A 16,712-nucleotide genomic window follows, 5' to 3' on the forward strand; every position below is an offset into this window, starting at 1 on the left:
AATGAAAGGAGACAGTTTCCCGAAAAGAGGGAAGCATAGGATACAGAGAATAAGAGGTGCAACACAGGGAGCATGAAGGGAATGTCCAGGTGGGAAGTGGGACAGACCAGGGTGATATGCTCAGGCACAGCGGGGCAGAAGCTCCAGGGCAGATGCCTCTGATGTACCTTAGCATTTGGAGAGACTTGGAAAATTGGCAGAGTTTATGGTGAATTATGAAACTCCAATACTTTGGCCACCTGATGTGAAGAGCTGACTCATTTGAAAAGACCCTGATGCTGGCAAAGACTGAGGGCAGGAGGAGACGGGGACGACAGAGGATAAGATGGTTGGATGACATCACCGGCTCAATGGACATGAGTTTGGGTGGGCTCCGGGAGTTGGTGTTGGACAGGGAGGCCTGGCATGCTGCAGCTCATGGGGTCGCAAAGAGTAGAGCACAACCGAGCGACTGAACTGAACTGATGGTGAATTAACGTGGAAACACACACACACACACACACAGCACCAGGAGAAACAAACAAACAGACACTGTGCAAAGAAAGAGAGTTATACACCTCAGTGGATGAGAACAGCATCCACACAGTGATGATAGTGTAACCACTGTACATTGGCTAGGCAAAATTCAGTGTGACTGTTGGGAGGCTGGGGCACAGAAATTCAGGGTTAGTGGGAAGTCAGTACATAATTTCAAGTATGAAAAAAGTCAAGAGTATTAGAGGTATGTTATTTAGAGACATGCAAGCACACACTCTACTCCCCAAAAATGTGGGGAGGTAGAAAGCAGAGGAATAGAGACAAACTTTCAGAACCATTGGTTTCAAACGATGAACAAAACTGCTGCTCTGGCCTGATCCACCTGCTTCTCACCTTGGCAGGGCCCAGCCCAACCTGTCAGGACCCCCTTGTGCCAGCCTGGCTGCCTTACACACTTTCTCCATAGGCTGTTCTGTGCTACCTTGCCCCCATCACTTGGATCTTCCTGTGGAGATGCCTTGCCTACTTATGTGAAAGCACTGTTTTCTTGAAATGGATTTTAAAAACAAGATGCATGATGTAACCACCTTTCAACTATTTTGAGTGCTTGCATGAAACCACATTCCTCAAGATACCTGCTAAGTGATTTAAGTACAAAAGTGATTTGCAATCCAAATGGAGCAATAACTCTTTGGAGTATTGATTGATACACCACTTGATTAGGCCACTTGATACTTTTAACCCTCTCCTTACCTTTCACATGAATGTTGGCATTAAACATTGACATTTTTGGTCACATTGCACTTGAAATATGTGGTTGTTTTCACATCTTTTGATACTGATTTCTAACATAATTCCACAATGATAAGAGGACAGACTATATGACTTCAGTACCTTTAGACCATGACATTTTTGCACCTTTTCTTTATGTCCCTGGATATGTTCCAGTGTTTCCTGGTTTACAGTCTATGGGAACTTGAATAGAATGTATCCTGCTGTTGTGTGAAAACTGTATACATTTTAATTATGTTGAATTGGTTCATAGTGCTTCTCAGGCCTACTATATTCTACTTTTCTATTCATTCTATTAAATTTTGAGTAGTTGATATTGAAACTCCATCTAAGTCTTAATTTACCCAAATAATCGTAATAGACAGTGGAATTATATATAACTTTGCTCTGTAGTTTCAAAGTCTCCTTAAATGTGTTATCATACTTTCATAATCTTAAAAAAATTGACGTTTTTATTTCTGATGGGTTTCTCTTCAACATTTTAATCCTGTTTTCAAGTCTGAATTAGTTACTTGCTTTCTAAACACACATATAACACAAATTTATGCTATTTCCCAAACAGATGGCTTCACATATTAGCTTGGGTTGTTGATGAAAAAAGTCAGTCTAAGAAATGGTAATTTTTATTCAGGTCAAACTGAGGATTATAGTTCTCCAGAGAGCTCTGAGAACTGCTTAGGACGTTAGGCAGGGAGGCCAGCACAGATGTGATTCTGGCAAAGTGGGTACCTACAACCAAGCACCCGTCTCTGTAGAAGGTTGCTGCTGGCCATGAGGAAATGTCTTCATTAATGGTTTTCTAAGTATAGGAAGATGCAAGATCATAACATAGATATGTTGTGATGTGCATGACAAGATGCGAGGGCCATAACATTTTCACCTGAAAATATCTGAGAGCCAGTCTGTTGGTTTTTTCAGAGCACAGGGTGCCTCATGGTGATCTTTACCCTGAATCCCTTTCAGGATGTACTGGGGGTCAGCAGCTGCAGTGGTTGATGACTGGATGCTGAGTCACACTCTTCATTTTACAACCCCTTACCTTTTGGCCTTAATTTTGACCCAAGTTTTGGGAGGCATTTTGTGACCAATTTGTCTCATGGCACCAAGAATGCTTGGTCCCAAGTCAGGCGAGGATTTCGTTGATAGGCCACTCAACTTGCTGTTACCGGATGAGGCCCTGTTAACAGGAGCCAGAAACCTCTGGGCTGCCTGTCTTACTAGTCTGTTATGGCCCAGAAAGCGGTTCCCTCTTGTTGCTTCTTCCCACATATGGAGTTACACTATTAAATTATCTATTTGATCAGTTGTTTCAAGTTGCCTAAATCATCTGCTATAGTGAAGGACAGGGAAGCCTGGCGTGCTGCAGTCCATGGGGTCACAAGGAGTCAGACACGACTTAGCAACTGAACAACAATAACAATCATTAATTTTACCTGCAGTTCAGTCACACGGTTGGTAATGGAAGAAACAGTAATCCTGTAAAATAGGCAAAATACAAGTAATATAGCTAGTAACATTAATAAGGTCATAAGTTTTTAAGAACTTCCATTAGGTACAGCCCAGTATCTCTCCAGGTCATCTGACCAGTGCGTTTTGCACCAATTGGCATCTTTAAGGAAAATAATATATTGGCATCGTACATAGTCTACCAAAGATGTCTGCATGTACAAATTATCGTGACACCTTACAGGCCTGAGAAAGGAATATTGCCTTTTAAGGAGTTACATGGCTGGCACCAGAAAGAAGAAAAATGGATCTTCATGGTTCAGTAGGTATTTCTGCTCTTGGGGGTGTCTGGTTACTGCATAATGGCGATGCACACAGAGGGGAGGGAGGCGGTCCAAACAGGCAGAGTAAACTTTTACCTTTCAATCTGTGTCTTGCCATAAAATGTGAATTTTTTATCTCATTGGTATTTTTAAGTGGTTTTCTTAGATAAGAAGTATAAAGCATTTTTTTTTCATAAAAAATGGTCCCAACTTTAAAGTCGAAGTTGTTGTATTCCTAAGCTAACCTGCTAAATATAGACCATCTCATCAGACTTCACTGCTAATGAACAGACTATAGCAGCAATCCTACCATCACGATAAAAAAGTAGCACTTTAGAAAATGATAGCTCCCGGTCCCATCACTTCATGGGAAATAGATGGGGAAACAGTGGAAACAGTGTCAGACTTAATTTTGGGGGGCTCCAAAATCAAAGCAGATGGTGACTGCAGCCGTGAAATTAAAAGAGGCTTACTCCTTGGAAGAGAAGATATGACCAACCTAGATAGTGTATTCAAAAGCAGAGACATTACTTTGCCGACTAAGGTCTGTCTAGTCAAGGCTATGGTTTTTCCAGTGGTCATGTATGGATGTGAGAGTTGGACTGTGAAAAAGGTTGAGTGCTGAAGAATTGGTGCTTTTGAACTGTGGTGTTGGAGAAGACTCTTGAGAGTCCCTTGGACTGCAAGGAGATCCAACCTGTCCATTCTGAAGATCAACCCTGGGATTTCTTTGGAAGGAATGATGTTAAAGCTGAAACTCTAGTACTTTCGCCACCTCATGGGAAGAGTTGACTCATTGGAAAAGACTCTGATGCTGGGAGGGATTGGGGGCAGGAGGAGAAGGGGACGACAGAGGATGAGATGGCTGGATGGCATCACTGACTCGATGGACGTGAATCTGAGTGAACTCCGGGAGTTGGTGATGGACAGGGAGGCCTGGCGTGCTGCAATTCATGGGGTCGCAAAGAGTTGGACACGACTGAGCGACTGAACTAAACTGAACTGAAAGATTACAGAGATTACCATCTGAAGTTTTCCACAGCTACTGTTCATCCTTTTTCCAACAAATTTTTCCAGTAGATTTTCCCAACAAAACCCAAGGCAGTTCTCTGCTTTCTCCTGATCCAAATAGCTGGATTCTTTTCCTCTCCGGAGTTCCCTTTCTTGGCTCACTGTATGATTCATTCTGCTTTAAGACAACTTATTTTTAGAGAGAATTTTATGGATGTTGCTGCTACAGTTATTGACGGGGTCTTAGGGGGCAGGTGGATGGAAAATGATCAATACAACTATCTTTTCATCAGTTTTGCCATAGGCTTTTTTTTTTTAATGTGGAAATATAGAAAAAAGTAGCAGGGTGTAGTTTCAACCAACCATGTTGCATTTATAACATTTGGTGGTGGTTTGGTGGTTTAGTCACTAAGTCGTGTCCAACTCTTGTGACCCCATGGACTGTATAGCCTGCCAGGCGTCTCTATCCATGGGATTCTCCAGGCAAGAATACTGGAGTGGGTTGCCATTTCCTTCTCCAAGGATCTTCCCAACCCAGGAATCAAACCCTGGACTCCTGCATTGCAGGCAGGTTCTTCACCAACTGAGCTACAAGGGAAGCCCCCACATTTATAACATTTAAATCCTAACAAAAGTATCAAAAAGCAACTCATGAAAATTCACCTAAAAGATAAACCAGGGGACTGTTTCTTTTCCCTCAGTAAAAGTTCAAAAGGAAAGTGCCATCAAACAGCAGTATTTTATAAAACCCCGATCCAAGTTGAGCTGAAAAGTGCTGGACATTTCCTAAGTGCGTATTAGCTTAAGAGCCTTGGGGCATCTGACATGTGAATTTACCAAAGCTACTTGCCAGCAAATGTCAGCATAGAAAAAAGTAGTAGGTCTGGATGTGCACTGACATGGGAAGACTGCTAAAGATCTCTCTCTGTGGTAGGGATTTGCAGACTACTACAGAATGATACCACTTACGTAGGGTGGGGAAAAGACCCCTCTGAAATTATATTTGTGCAGATCTATTTATGTATAAAAATGTACTTTTTAAAAACTGGGAGTACACGTCCCCAAATATTAAAGTAGCTGGCTCTAATACTGAGGGATTAAGAGGGTGAAGGGTAAATAATTCCTTTCATGTAGATATTTACATATTACATTTCTTCACGATGTAACATACACTCATGTATTCGTTGAGGAATGGAAGTAAATTCACTGTCTGGGTATATGGACAAAATCGTCCTGTACGTTCAGTTTATTTTCCAATTTAGCTTGAGAAATTTCTGGGATGCTATTTAATAGGATTATACTTTTTTTTTAAGAACATTTCCAGTAAAAATGTAAGAGGTGAACAGAAGAAATCACTGCTGGAGTGGGCAGTCTGGTTTTACCAGCCAGTTGCCTACAGACTGCTGAGCGACTCTTCACCCGAAACGAAGCTTGTAATTATCCCGAAGCAAACAATCCAGGATTTTCCCCACCACCACTCAGTCGGGTTCCAGGCAAGCAAGTCCTTGCCATAGGGCTGCCAGTTCTGCTCCCTGGGCGAGCAGGGATTCTGAACACACGCTTTGGTTGCACTTATTAACCCTGCTTCTCTCTGTTCTTCAGAGAACCTAACATTTTCATTACTCTATTGTCTCTGTGATCTGCTCCACTGAACATGGTGACTCAATTTCTTAGAAGAGCAGGCACAACCCTTTATATTAAAGCAAAGGATAAAACTATGCCGGTACTTGCCAATATCCAAATTTGAAGGAGTCAGTTACCATAGTCTTACAATGCCTATGAGGAGGCCAAAAGGGTATCTTTGGCTACGATACGTGAGCTCAGTCATGTCTGACTCTGCAACCCTTTGTGCTATAGCCTGCCAGGCTCCGCTGTCCATGGGATTTTTCCGGCAAGAATATTGGAGTGGGCTGCCATTTCCTCCTCCAGGGGATCTTCCTGACCCAGGGGTTGAAACTACATCTCCTGCATTGCAGGTGCATTCTATAACTGCTGAGCCATCGGGGAAGCTAGGGCATGGGCAGGAGGGAAAAAGAAAACCATCTTCAAGCTTCTTCCACTCCTCTGCTGGCATTAAAAAAAATGAAAACCCACAGAAATGCTATCTGTACACATACAAGACAACCTCTTACCAGTGCAAACTGGGCTGTCCTTAGAATTACAAGGTAATTTTTTAAAGTAACTATTCGAGTCTTACATAAAGGCTCATACCAGAGGTTCTGAAGATAAATCAAAGCACAAAGCCTTTATTGAACTGCAGATGGTGAATAATAAACCCAATGGTAAGCACTGGGGGCAGATGTGTGTAGAAATGCAATTTATAAAATTTTTAAGGCAAACAATTCACATCTTTGAAGAAACTGTTGTTAGCTTAAGAAAGAAAAAAGCTTCCAGATGTGCAATTCACTCATAGCATTGGTAACTGGTGCCCAGTGATAAGACCTCAGGAAATGTCGAGATTTCATAAATCATTTGTATCAAATCTCATTTTCTGGTAAATTCCTTAGTGCCTCTGCAGCGGTAACTAGACAAGGACGATTCAAACCTCCAGCACCTCACAGGAGTCCGCATTTCTTAACACAGAAGGCAATGCTAATCAAAGAAGGAAATGAATAAAAGGTTATTAAACACAAACATAGGTTCATCAAACTGCTAAATACATGTTTCTATGTGTATTCCACTAAAAAATGTTTATCTCAATAGTCCTTCACATTTCATACCCAGAAACGACACTAGCTGCCACCTTAACTTCTCATCTTTAACACCACGTTGATAAGATGGTGCTTTTTAGTCCTGAGTATAGTCCTGAGTATAGTGTGAAGACTCTGATATTTATAACAAGTCTTTGAAATGTTTCGTAATTACAGGACTTTCAAAAGACTTTTTTTTTTTTTTAAGTGACTTAGGAAATTTCAACATGTAAAAACCAGAGAGAGGCGATCTTAAATTTTAAGAGAGATTATGTTTAGGGACAAAGAAACACACAACATAAACTGCAACCAAATATAAAAGTAGTATGAAATGATTTAGGAAACAGCCATGAACTGCACAGAACCCAAGTGCAAAGGTGAAGATACACTGAAACTCAAAGAATGTGGCTGATAACCACAGATCTCATTCTCTTTAAAAAGGTATGGCGGACTAACCCACGAGAGACAAGGACTGAATTTCACCTAGTTACTGGCTTTAGAGCGTGCTTCTCCTGGGCCTCCTCCATCTCCCCTCCCACACACCCCAGCAGTGGGTAAGGACCAGCTTGTTTCATAATCTCTTGTTACCAAAAGCATCTTTAAGAGAAAACAACACTCCTAACAAATTCTCCCAGACTGCTTCCGTGGTGTAGACCTTCCCTGTAATCAGGACACGGAGAAGCTGCTGCAATGAAAAGAAGCCAGGACTGTGTGGAACCGAAAGGACTTAAATTAAAACGCAAAACGTAAGATGATGTGCAAATACCAATCAACATGTTCGCTGAAATACACGGAATAAGATAACACCTGATTTCCCTGTCAGCATCTGTTTCTACTGACACGGCTAACGTTTCTCTCAGAAAATCCAGGAAACACCTCACGTTTTTGTCATCAAAGAGGATGCGCTGCCTCTGTTGCTGTTTCAACTGCTTTCTAAAGTGTTACCTCCTTCAAGTGAGCAGACTGTGGACTGGGCTAAACTTAAACTTAGTAAGGCACACACACACGCAAGTAGAAAACGTAAAGCCAAATATTCAGGAAAAAAAAAACACAAAATACCCAACCTGACACAAGTAAAACCAACTTTAGCAGAATAGCAGTTTATTAGCCAAAAATTCTCCTTAAGTGAATATCTCACTCTGGATAGCCGACAGATCAGCAGCCTTTCCAAGGAACTGCTCACACGTATCTCTGCTCTCACTTCAGTACTACGTCATTCTCTACACACTTCACCAGATGAACCACATCAACTGATGACAATCAGGATAAACCGTAACTACAAAATATAACTTGCCCACTCAGGTTTAACAGTCATTTATTGACTACGCTGCTCACAAAATACCATATGAGAATGTGGCTTTCCACTAACTCAAACAGTTAATGAGAGTAAGAACTGATGGACAAGCATACACTCTTCTGATTATTCATTTTGACATTTAAATATCATAGCAAAACTGGGGATATCTCTTTTGATATTTTACCATTTAATGTTTGAAAAGTTAACTAACAAGCAACTAATTTCCTATTAACAATCTAGAGTTAGTGACTGGAACACTTAAGAAATCAACAGCATGTGGTAACTGAAGGAACTGACTGGTTTCAAGCTTCAGATCAATATTAAAATTGGGAAGGTACGCCACCAACAATAAAAACATCAGCAAAACTTATCAACAATACCCTATGATGTTGAGTCCCAGGGATTTCTACAGAGCAACCTAAGAAATTACATCCTCATCACTAGAGAGGTCTTCGCAATGAATGTCCAACAATACAGTCCTGTAGCTCAGAGCCGTCACTCTCTTGTGACCCACCTACAGCTCAGAGCCCCCAAACACTAGGCCATAGGTTAAGGGAAATACAGCGTACACATAGCATAACATGGGGAATGGAATGGAAAGAAAACGCATGGAGATATGAGACTCCAGCAGAAAAAAAGACTATTAAAATGCTCTCCCTACCACATGTTGCCTGTGAAGACTTTATCCAGGAATATGTGGAGTCAAAGCAGATAACCTAAATATTAATGAGAGGTTCAAACTCCAAGTAAAACACTCAGAACAAAAATATAATATGGTCAACTGTTAAAGACCGGAAGGCAACTCCATGTAAAACTGGTAGATCCCACAGGTCAAAGCTCGATTTGCAAACCATGTACAGCATCTCCAAACAAATCACCGACTAAAAACTGGGCACCTTCAGAAGAAAAAAATGCATTAACCTTTATCATCAAAGCATAACCACTCAGACTTTGCGCTGACGGACACCTCTTTGACACTTCAGCACCTCTAAAAACCAGTATTGAAAAGCTTTCTGTGACTTTTTAAGGAGTTTCCACACTGGCCAGGTACACATACGTGACCGCCAGAGAAACGTCACTACAGTAAGGCAGAATTTGTAAGGTCCCTCTCGGCAAGCACTAGCACAGGAAGGTTATGCCCCATGGATATGGATGGACTGTAATATCTAAATGGCACGCTTCCGACACAGTCACAGAATCTTTAGAGAAAGTATTTAAACTCAAAAAATAAAAAAAGACAGGAGTCAAATACAGAGATGAAATGTACAAAACAAATGAGCAGGCAAACTAAAAGTTCTTGAAAGTATTTTACTTCAGGTTGAAAAATGAACAGCTTCCACACTGTTCATTGCAAGATACACAGTATTCACGAATACAATGCTGGTCGTTTGAGGAAATGTACACACCTCAATTTCTCCTTCATGCTTTTCTTTTAGAAAGATACTGTTTACCAAAAAGAAACGTCAGCAGTACAGGAAAAACTATTTTCCCAATAAATTTACGAAAACCTAAGATTCCCAATGGAATCAAGATTATCTTCCCGCTACCACCACCTTAATATAATCACATGCTTATTGGAACACTAATATCCGCACCCTAAGAGTACATTTACTTTCAACAATGAAGGTGATTCTTGAAAAAAAAAAAAAAAAACAACAAAACAAAACTTCAGTGTGGTAAATGTAACATGGATCTCTGCAAGTATTAAATCTGAAATAGGCAGCTAATACTGGATTTAATATTATTTTATAAATAATTGTTCCCTTAGCAGTAAACATAAGTCTACACATTCACAATAATCCTAGAAAATAAATACTGTGATTATGCACAATATGTTATGACAAACTAGTTTCAAAAAAACAAAAAGCTCAACATCCTGATAAAAATTCTGATCAGAATAAAATGTGACTCTAAAATTTCAAACATTGTCAAAATAACATCACATTTAAAATCTTCCACGCTTTACACAAGTATTATGAATTTCCAGTTTTGGAACACATTTTTCCGTTGTGAATTAAAATACGAACATATTGAAACCTGTTAATTTCAGTGATGACATCAGTTTTGGTCTTATTTTAGCATTATTTTCTTTATAAAAAGTTGCACTAAGTGTCCATTAACGGTCTGATTGGTCTTCAGTATTTCATAAATGTATATAAAAGAAATTCCTAAAAGCCAATAATAGTATTTTATATGTATATATGTATATATATATAAAAGAATCTCATCTCAGAAATGGCTGTAATTAACAGAGCCATAGACACTGATGCTAAACGTAAGAGCGTTCACCTTGAAAGAAAGCATTTTCAGAAATACCACTTACATTCTATTAAATATTTCCAACTGAGTTTCAAACTCAACACGTGACGAATAACAGAATGCTACATCTCATTTGCACTCAAAACTGACCACAACCAAAATTTACAGTATGATTGAAACAAGCCAATGTTTAAAAAAGGTTTAATTAAAGGTAACAATTCCATGAAAGGAGAGGATAAAGAATGGGATGACAAGAAGTATTTGGTCTTAATAAGGCAATACAAAATAGATCCATTATCAAAGACCATTTAATTTTTAAAGATCAACAATACCAAAAGCATAAAGTGGAGTTTAAGAAAATAGTTCTTTACAAGTCTGATTTAACTAAAGCCGTTCACAGTTGTTCTCTCCCGCAGCAGTTAAGCATGAAGGTGAAGAATGAGAGATGAGGAAAGCAAGCACAGGCAGCGCGCAGGGCTAGAGGAGCCAGCGCGCAAAGCCTGTGGGGCTCGAGGTCTCACTGCAGCAGCGATGGGACCAGATGCGGGGGGCCCTTTTTTTTTTCCCTATTAGGAAGAAAAAAAAAAAAAAAAAAAAGACTGCAAAGGAAACAAGCACGAAGTCATGTAACTGCCCACTGCCCAAGACGACAGCACTATAGAAACAGTTGCAAGTTAATTCTTAGAGATGACTAGAGATTTTTCAGTGTTGACAGAAAAGTACATAGCACATATTTTTTTTTCTTTTTTTTTTTACAAAATAAAATAAACGTCATTTGCCACCATAACCTTTTCTTTCGAGGAAAATTGTTGCAGCAGGTCACGAGGGTTCTGTTAAGTCATTTCAATGCTGAGGAAACGAATTTGAGTAATAGAACTGATCACTTCCCTACAGATGGATGTTAAGATGACAATTCAGATTATTTTTCAAACTAATCCTGAGAAAAATCTGTTTACAATTTAAACAGTAATGTTGTTATGTAAAAAGTATTAACAAATCCACTATTACAAATATCAATTTCCTATATGGTCATCTATATATACACACAATAAAATGGTAAATATATGCAAAAATATTAAAAAAAAAAACCATGCACAGATCACTTTCCCCTTTAAAATTTGGACTTCCTATATGATACCTGTGTTTTCCTTCCCCACCCCATCCTCTGAAATTTTCTTGTTTCTATCACCCTACCCACACTGAATACTATCCCCTATAACTCTGCATAAAGCCAATGAGAAATAGATTTATTTTACATTCAAGCTTTAAATCTTAAAATGACCCTGTTATAGCATATGACTTATCAAATGAGCAGCCTTTTATTTTTTTCCCCTTTTTTGCTTCCTTTTTGTTTTTGCAGTCGTCAGTCTTCATGATCCATTCCGTGGCGAGCTGGGAAAAAACGCAGTTGCTAAATCAACGTCTGAACAGGGTAAGGCTCCCGAATGTCTCCCAGGAGTCCCTATCCAACTGTCCTGCGCGTGAGATCACTGCACACAGAAGACAGTCCATCGCACGCCGCCGACTACCTGCAAAGGTCTGAGAGGGGGGCGTCCCTCTTGTGTCTCCTCTTTTTGCCATGGTAATACTGATTATTTGATTTCCCTTGATGTTGTTTGTTTGTCATCAAGGAACCATGGCTTGTTTGGGTTGTACCTTGGAAGCCTTTGCTGGAAGAACGAAAGAGCCTTGTTGATCCATGCTGCGGAGAAGGAAAGCAGTCAGAAGGACATCAGTATTGCGATTCAACACAGCGCTTTTAAGAAAGACCTCCCGTGGGAGCTTTCATAATTAGGAACACACTGACTTATCTAACAGGCAGAAAACCATGCTAAGGGGTTAACTCTCTGGGGCTCAAAAACTTCTACATCATTTTTTAATGGAAATATGAAAAAACGTAAGACCACTTCTTAATGGAGTACATGGAATTTAAGTTTTTCTTCAGGAACCTATCAATCAATACATCACATAATAGATGGCATTACTGGAAGGCGCTGTTAGATTAGACATGCAGATGTGTTGCCAGGTCAGGGGTCACCACGGCTAGCCACTCTTTTCCGACTATCACGTGCCATTTCAATGGCCATTTCTAAATGAGTCTGTGTTTGGTGCACGTGCGCACATGTGTAAAACTGTACAGATAAAGTGGATTCTGTGAGTTAAGTCAGACATGAGGTGACTGACTTAACGGTCAATCTCTACTGTCAAGAGGCCTTCCCCAGGGTCCCTGATGTACTGGAGAGGGCGTGATGGCCTTAGGCCGGAGTCCAGTATGAAATGGCTTCTTCCCCTCATTTTGATTCATTACTAAAGATGAATAAAATTTTAGGCACCTATAAAGCTTACAAGAGTGTCTCTGTGGCCTTTTAAAGTCAAAGCTAAAGCTCATCAGCTGACCATGGCTGACTGCATCTGATCATTTCAACACAAGCAACCAGGTACTGGATTTTAAAATAAAAAAGGATATGTTCTTCTCAGACTGTGCAACATGACAGGGAGGTCATGCCAAAATTTCATGTGCGTTTACTTCAAGTACAACTGAAACTTTTTATAACCTGAAGCACATTTTTTATGCTGTAATATCTGTAGTAAGGTGGTTGGCTAGACCAGACGTCTTATAAAGAAGGACCAGTCGCTAGATTTCCACAAAGGTTTATGTTACATGGGATAATCGGGACACCCTGTAACTGGAAGCACTGTCATGTTCTGGAACCTCTTAGAATAAAATACATTTGTTCTTTAACCTAGGGCTTTCTTCAAAGCCATAATGTGTGTGTATACACATGTGTGCATGTACACGCATGTACAAAACTCTAAATATTCCACACTCAACAATGACAATTGAAAACACAAACTGCACACACCTGGGACTTGTTGGTGCTGTTGGGTGTGTTAGTGGTCTGGGTGCTCTGCATCTTCCCGCCTGTCTGAGAGGACTCCACGGACGCGTCCTGCGACCCTACCCGGTTCCCAGTGGACGGACGGCAGAGCAGCTGTTTCGGGGTTTTGCACGGTGTCGCGTCGGAATCCTAACACAAGTCACATGAGTTATAATGTGATAGAGTAATGATTTAGACGTTCAACATTAAGAAAGGAAAACCACTTCAGCTAAGCACTCTCTGGACTAAGTCTGAACATCTGTGAGTTAAAGGAAGCACGCTGAGGAATTTATAAAATTAACTGCTTAAGTTCTCCTCCAAAGGTTTAGAGTGGCTTATTTTATCAGAGAGTTTCTGTTCACTGTTAAATCCACTGACCACGCCTGACCCTGTTAATCAGCCTTGAAGGAGCTCCCAGAGGTCCAAGTTTATCTGCATTCTTATTTACGAAAAGGGACCATGGTACAGCGGAGCAAGCTTGGTAAAGAGTGAGGGCCTATGTCCAGTGATTCAACGTCTTCAACCAAATACAAAACAATCACCCTACAAGACTCACTCTCTGAGAGCGATGCCACTCAGTGCTCCCTCCAAAAAACACGCCTAGTGGACCGGACTTCCCAGAGACGCCGGGCCGAGCCCCACCCGTCTGCGGGCTGCCTGGGCCTGACTGCTCCTCTCCCCAGGTCTACCCTGGCCCTCGCACTCTGCCCAGCAGCTCGCAGACACGCGCTCTCAGTCCCTAGAGCTCCCTCGCATGGCGTCTCTGCCGCCGCCCCGTGTCTGTGATAGCCAGCTCAGCACTCTGTCCTCCAAGGCTCTGCTCTGGGAACCAGAACAGCACACAGGCACATTGCGCGTGTGAGGATTTATGACTCCACGATGATAAAGGGTCATCAACAACAAACAACTGTCTTTCTCACACTGAGGCTTTTTGTCATGTATACTTATAAAAGTCAATAAAGGCCATTTTAGATTTCAATTTTAAACTCAAAAGTAACTCTGATGAGGATAAGTAATGTAGGTATAACTGATACTAGAAAATTCTATGAGGATAAGAGAGAAAGTAGATTAGGGATTTCCAGGGCATGGGGGTAGAGAAATTCGGGGCTACTAAAGGTTTCTTTTGGGGTAATGGAAAGGTCCTGGAATTAGATAGTGGTGAGGGCTATACAATATTATAAATATTCAAAAAAAAACCCCACTTAAATTATACATTTATAAATGGTGATTGAGGAAGTATATATATATATATATATATATCTCCCACTTTTATAAAATTTTGAAGGACAAAACTAATTGATGGTATTAGAAAAATCGTAACAGTGGTTACATCTGACGGTGATTGGGGATTGACTAGGAAACATCTGGGGAGATAACAGTCAACATCTTGTTAGGATTTTGGGTTACACATGTGTATGCATTTGTTAAATGTATAATTAAGATTTCCTCATATGTTAATTTTATATCAAAAGAAAAAATTGGGCAAACACTGAACTGTGGGTAATGACAAGCACAGGAGAGTACTTTGTAGGAAGTATCCTAACATCTGTGATACTCTGAAATGTGTTAAAGAATAAGATGAAGTAGTGAATGGATGGACAGCTCTGTGTAAGCCAGTAAAATGTTAATGACAGTCTAGGGGACGTGTATACGGATGTTCACTAAAATTCTTTCCCTTTCTGTTATATGCTTGAAAATTTTAACACAATGTTGAGAAAAAGTACAGTCATTAAAGTTATTAAAATTTCCGAGGAACAAATAAGAAAATGAGTTAGCCATGGCTCTCTAGACAGAACTATCCCAGCAGCAGAACCCCTACAAGGCTAGGTGCAGAAAACCGTATCTTCATACTTACAACGTCACTAGAGCTGGACTGTGTGGCTGAAGAGGAAGACACTGGACCTGATGAAGAGTTTGAAGAGTGTTTACTAACAGATTCCGAAGTTTTACTTCTACATTTTCCCAGGGCTTCATTTTCTTCAGATAGATTATTATTACATTTATCTAACTGCTGAGTATCTACTATCAAGGTAACACCATTTCCTGAAAGAGTGGCAAAAGATTGGAAAACGTTTCTTCCCATTAAGCACACATAACACAGAAAAGGCTCTAATACTCAGTCAATTGACCAATGAAAAAAACTCTTACCATTGCACGAAGGCTCGGGCCTATTCTGCAAGCCCCACTGCTTTGATATCCAATCTCTATATGTGGCAACTTCGTCCGTTACTCTAATTATTCTACCTAATATGCTGCAAGTGTTAAAAAAGAAAAAAAAAAGAACGAAGGTACATTAATTTGAAGATGAGAAGCTGCAAACAACTTTGACCCAATGGGCTGATTTTGGTGAAACTTTTACCTCTCTGTCTCGTTGTTGGGATAGTACTTTGCTATTGGTGATACAGCATGACTCAGGACAACGTAGGCATAATCAAAGGCCTGTTTCACCTGCATGGCCCCATATGAACTCCTTCCAACATCATTACCTTCAAAAGAAATATATACATAACATATTAAAATTTACTGCGGCTTAATATGAACTAAAAGTTCACGAGCCCTCTTCTGGGAGAGCAAGGCCAATCACTGTCCTCAGAATAGGAGCCGCTAGTTGGCCCCACAGCTCCTCAGGCTCTAAACGTGTGGATCATGCATAAATATGTCATTGCGGCATATAAACTGCCTAAATGTCTTCTGGCCCAACGGGGACTAGCCCTTACCCAGTTATGAAAATAAAAGAAGCAACTGCCTATTTTCTCCTAAGGGTGAAACAAAAGCAAAACTAAATTAGAAACACCTATTTGTTTGTCTGTCTGTTAGCTTTATAAACCTCTCCTGCACTAAATAATGGGCTCCTAAACAGCAAGGACCACCTTACCGAAAAAATCCTTTGTGTCCTTTATGTAGAGTTGGCTTCCAAAGAACATTTACTCAATGAATAAACTACTACTGTTTATAAGATGGTTCATTCAGCCAGAAAAGGGCTCCTAGGAAACTATTCTATCTTTTAGCTTCTTTTTCTTACTTATTTTCAAAGTCAATATGTGCATGCGTGGTAAGTCACTTCAGTTGTGTCTGACTCTTTGCGACCCTGTGGACTGTAACCCTTTAGGCTCCTCTGTCCACAGGATTTTCCAGGCAAGAATACTAGAGTGGGTTGTCATGCCCTCTTCCAGGGGATCTTCCTGACCCAGGGATCGAACCTGGCTCTCTTAAGTCTCCTGCATTGGCAGGTGGGTTCTTTACCACTAGCGTCACCCTGGAAGCCTATATATATATGTATATTCAAAGTCAACACATTAAAGCAAATGACTAAAGGCATTTCTACTGGCGTCCAGTAATGCAGAATCTAAATATTTTACAATTACACAAGGAAAAAATATTGTCCAGAAAAATCAGAATACAAGCAAGCAACACAGAGCTTCATGAAAGCAGAGGAGGAATTAATTTTCCACTCACTTTCAAGCCAACATAAAGCTGGGAAAAGCACACTATGCAAAAATAAAGAAGGAAGAAGGGTCCAAAAGGAAAATAAACTGTC

The 16,712-nt window shown here is 40.3% G+C and overlaps 1 protein-coding gene across 3 annotated transcripts in view; it reads right to left on the reverse strand.

The window, feature by feature from the left end:
• Positions 9,325-16,712, reverse strand: part of PAPD5 (poly(A) RNA polymerase D5, non-canonical) — a 69,053-nt gene continuing 61,665 nt past the window's right edge. The window contains exons 8-13 of one of the 3 annotated variants that reach the window (XM_018061949.1): positions 15,534-15,660; positions 15,323-15,426; positions 15,173-15,217; positions 15,030-15,076; positions 13,160-13,324; positions 9,325-11,997 (exon numbers count right to left, since the gene is read on the reverse strand). In XM_018061949.1, coding sequence (XP_017917438.1) covers positions 11,821-11,997; positions 13,160-13,324; positions 15,030-15,076; positions 15,173-15,217; positions 15,323-15,426; positions 15,534-15,660 — 665 coding nt within the window. In that variant the 3' untranslated portion in view covers positions 9,325-11,820. Of the gene's footprint in view, positions 11,998-13,159; positions 13,325-15,029; positions 15,218-15,322; positions 15,427-15,533; positions 15,661-16,712 lie in introns of all 3 variants that reach the window. The other 2 variants (XM_018061950.1, XM_018061948.1) reach the window with 2 other exon arrangements.

The sequence above is a fragment of the Capra hircus genome, chromosome 18 (genome assembly GCF_001704415.2).
Source record: "Capra hircus breed San Clemente chromosome 18, ASM170441v1, whole genome shotgun sequence".
NCBI classification, from domain to species: Eukaryota; Metazoa; Chordata; class Mammalia; order Artiodactyla; family Bovidae; genus Capra; species Capra hircus.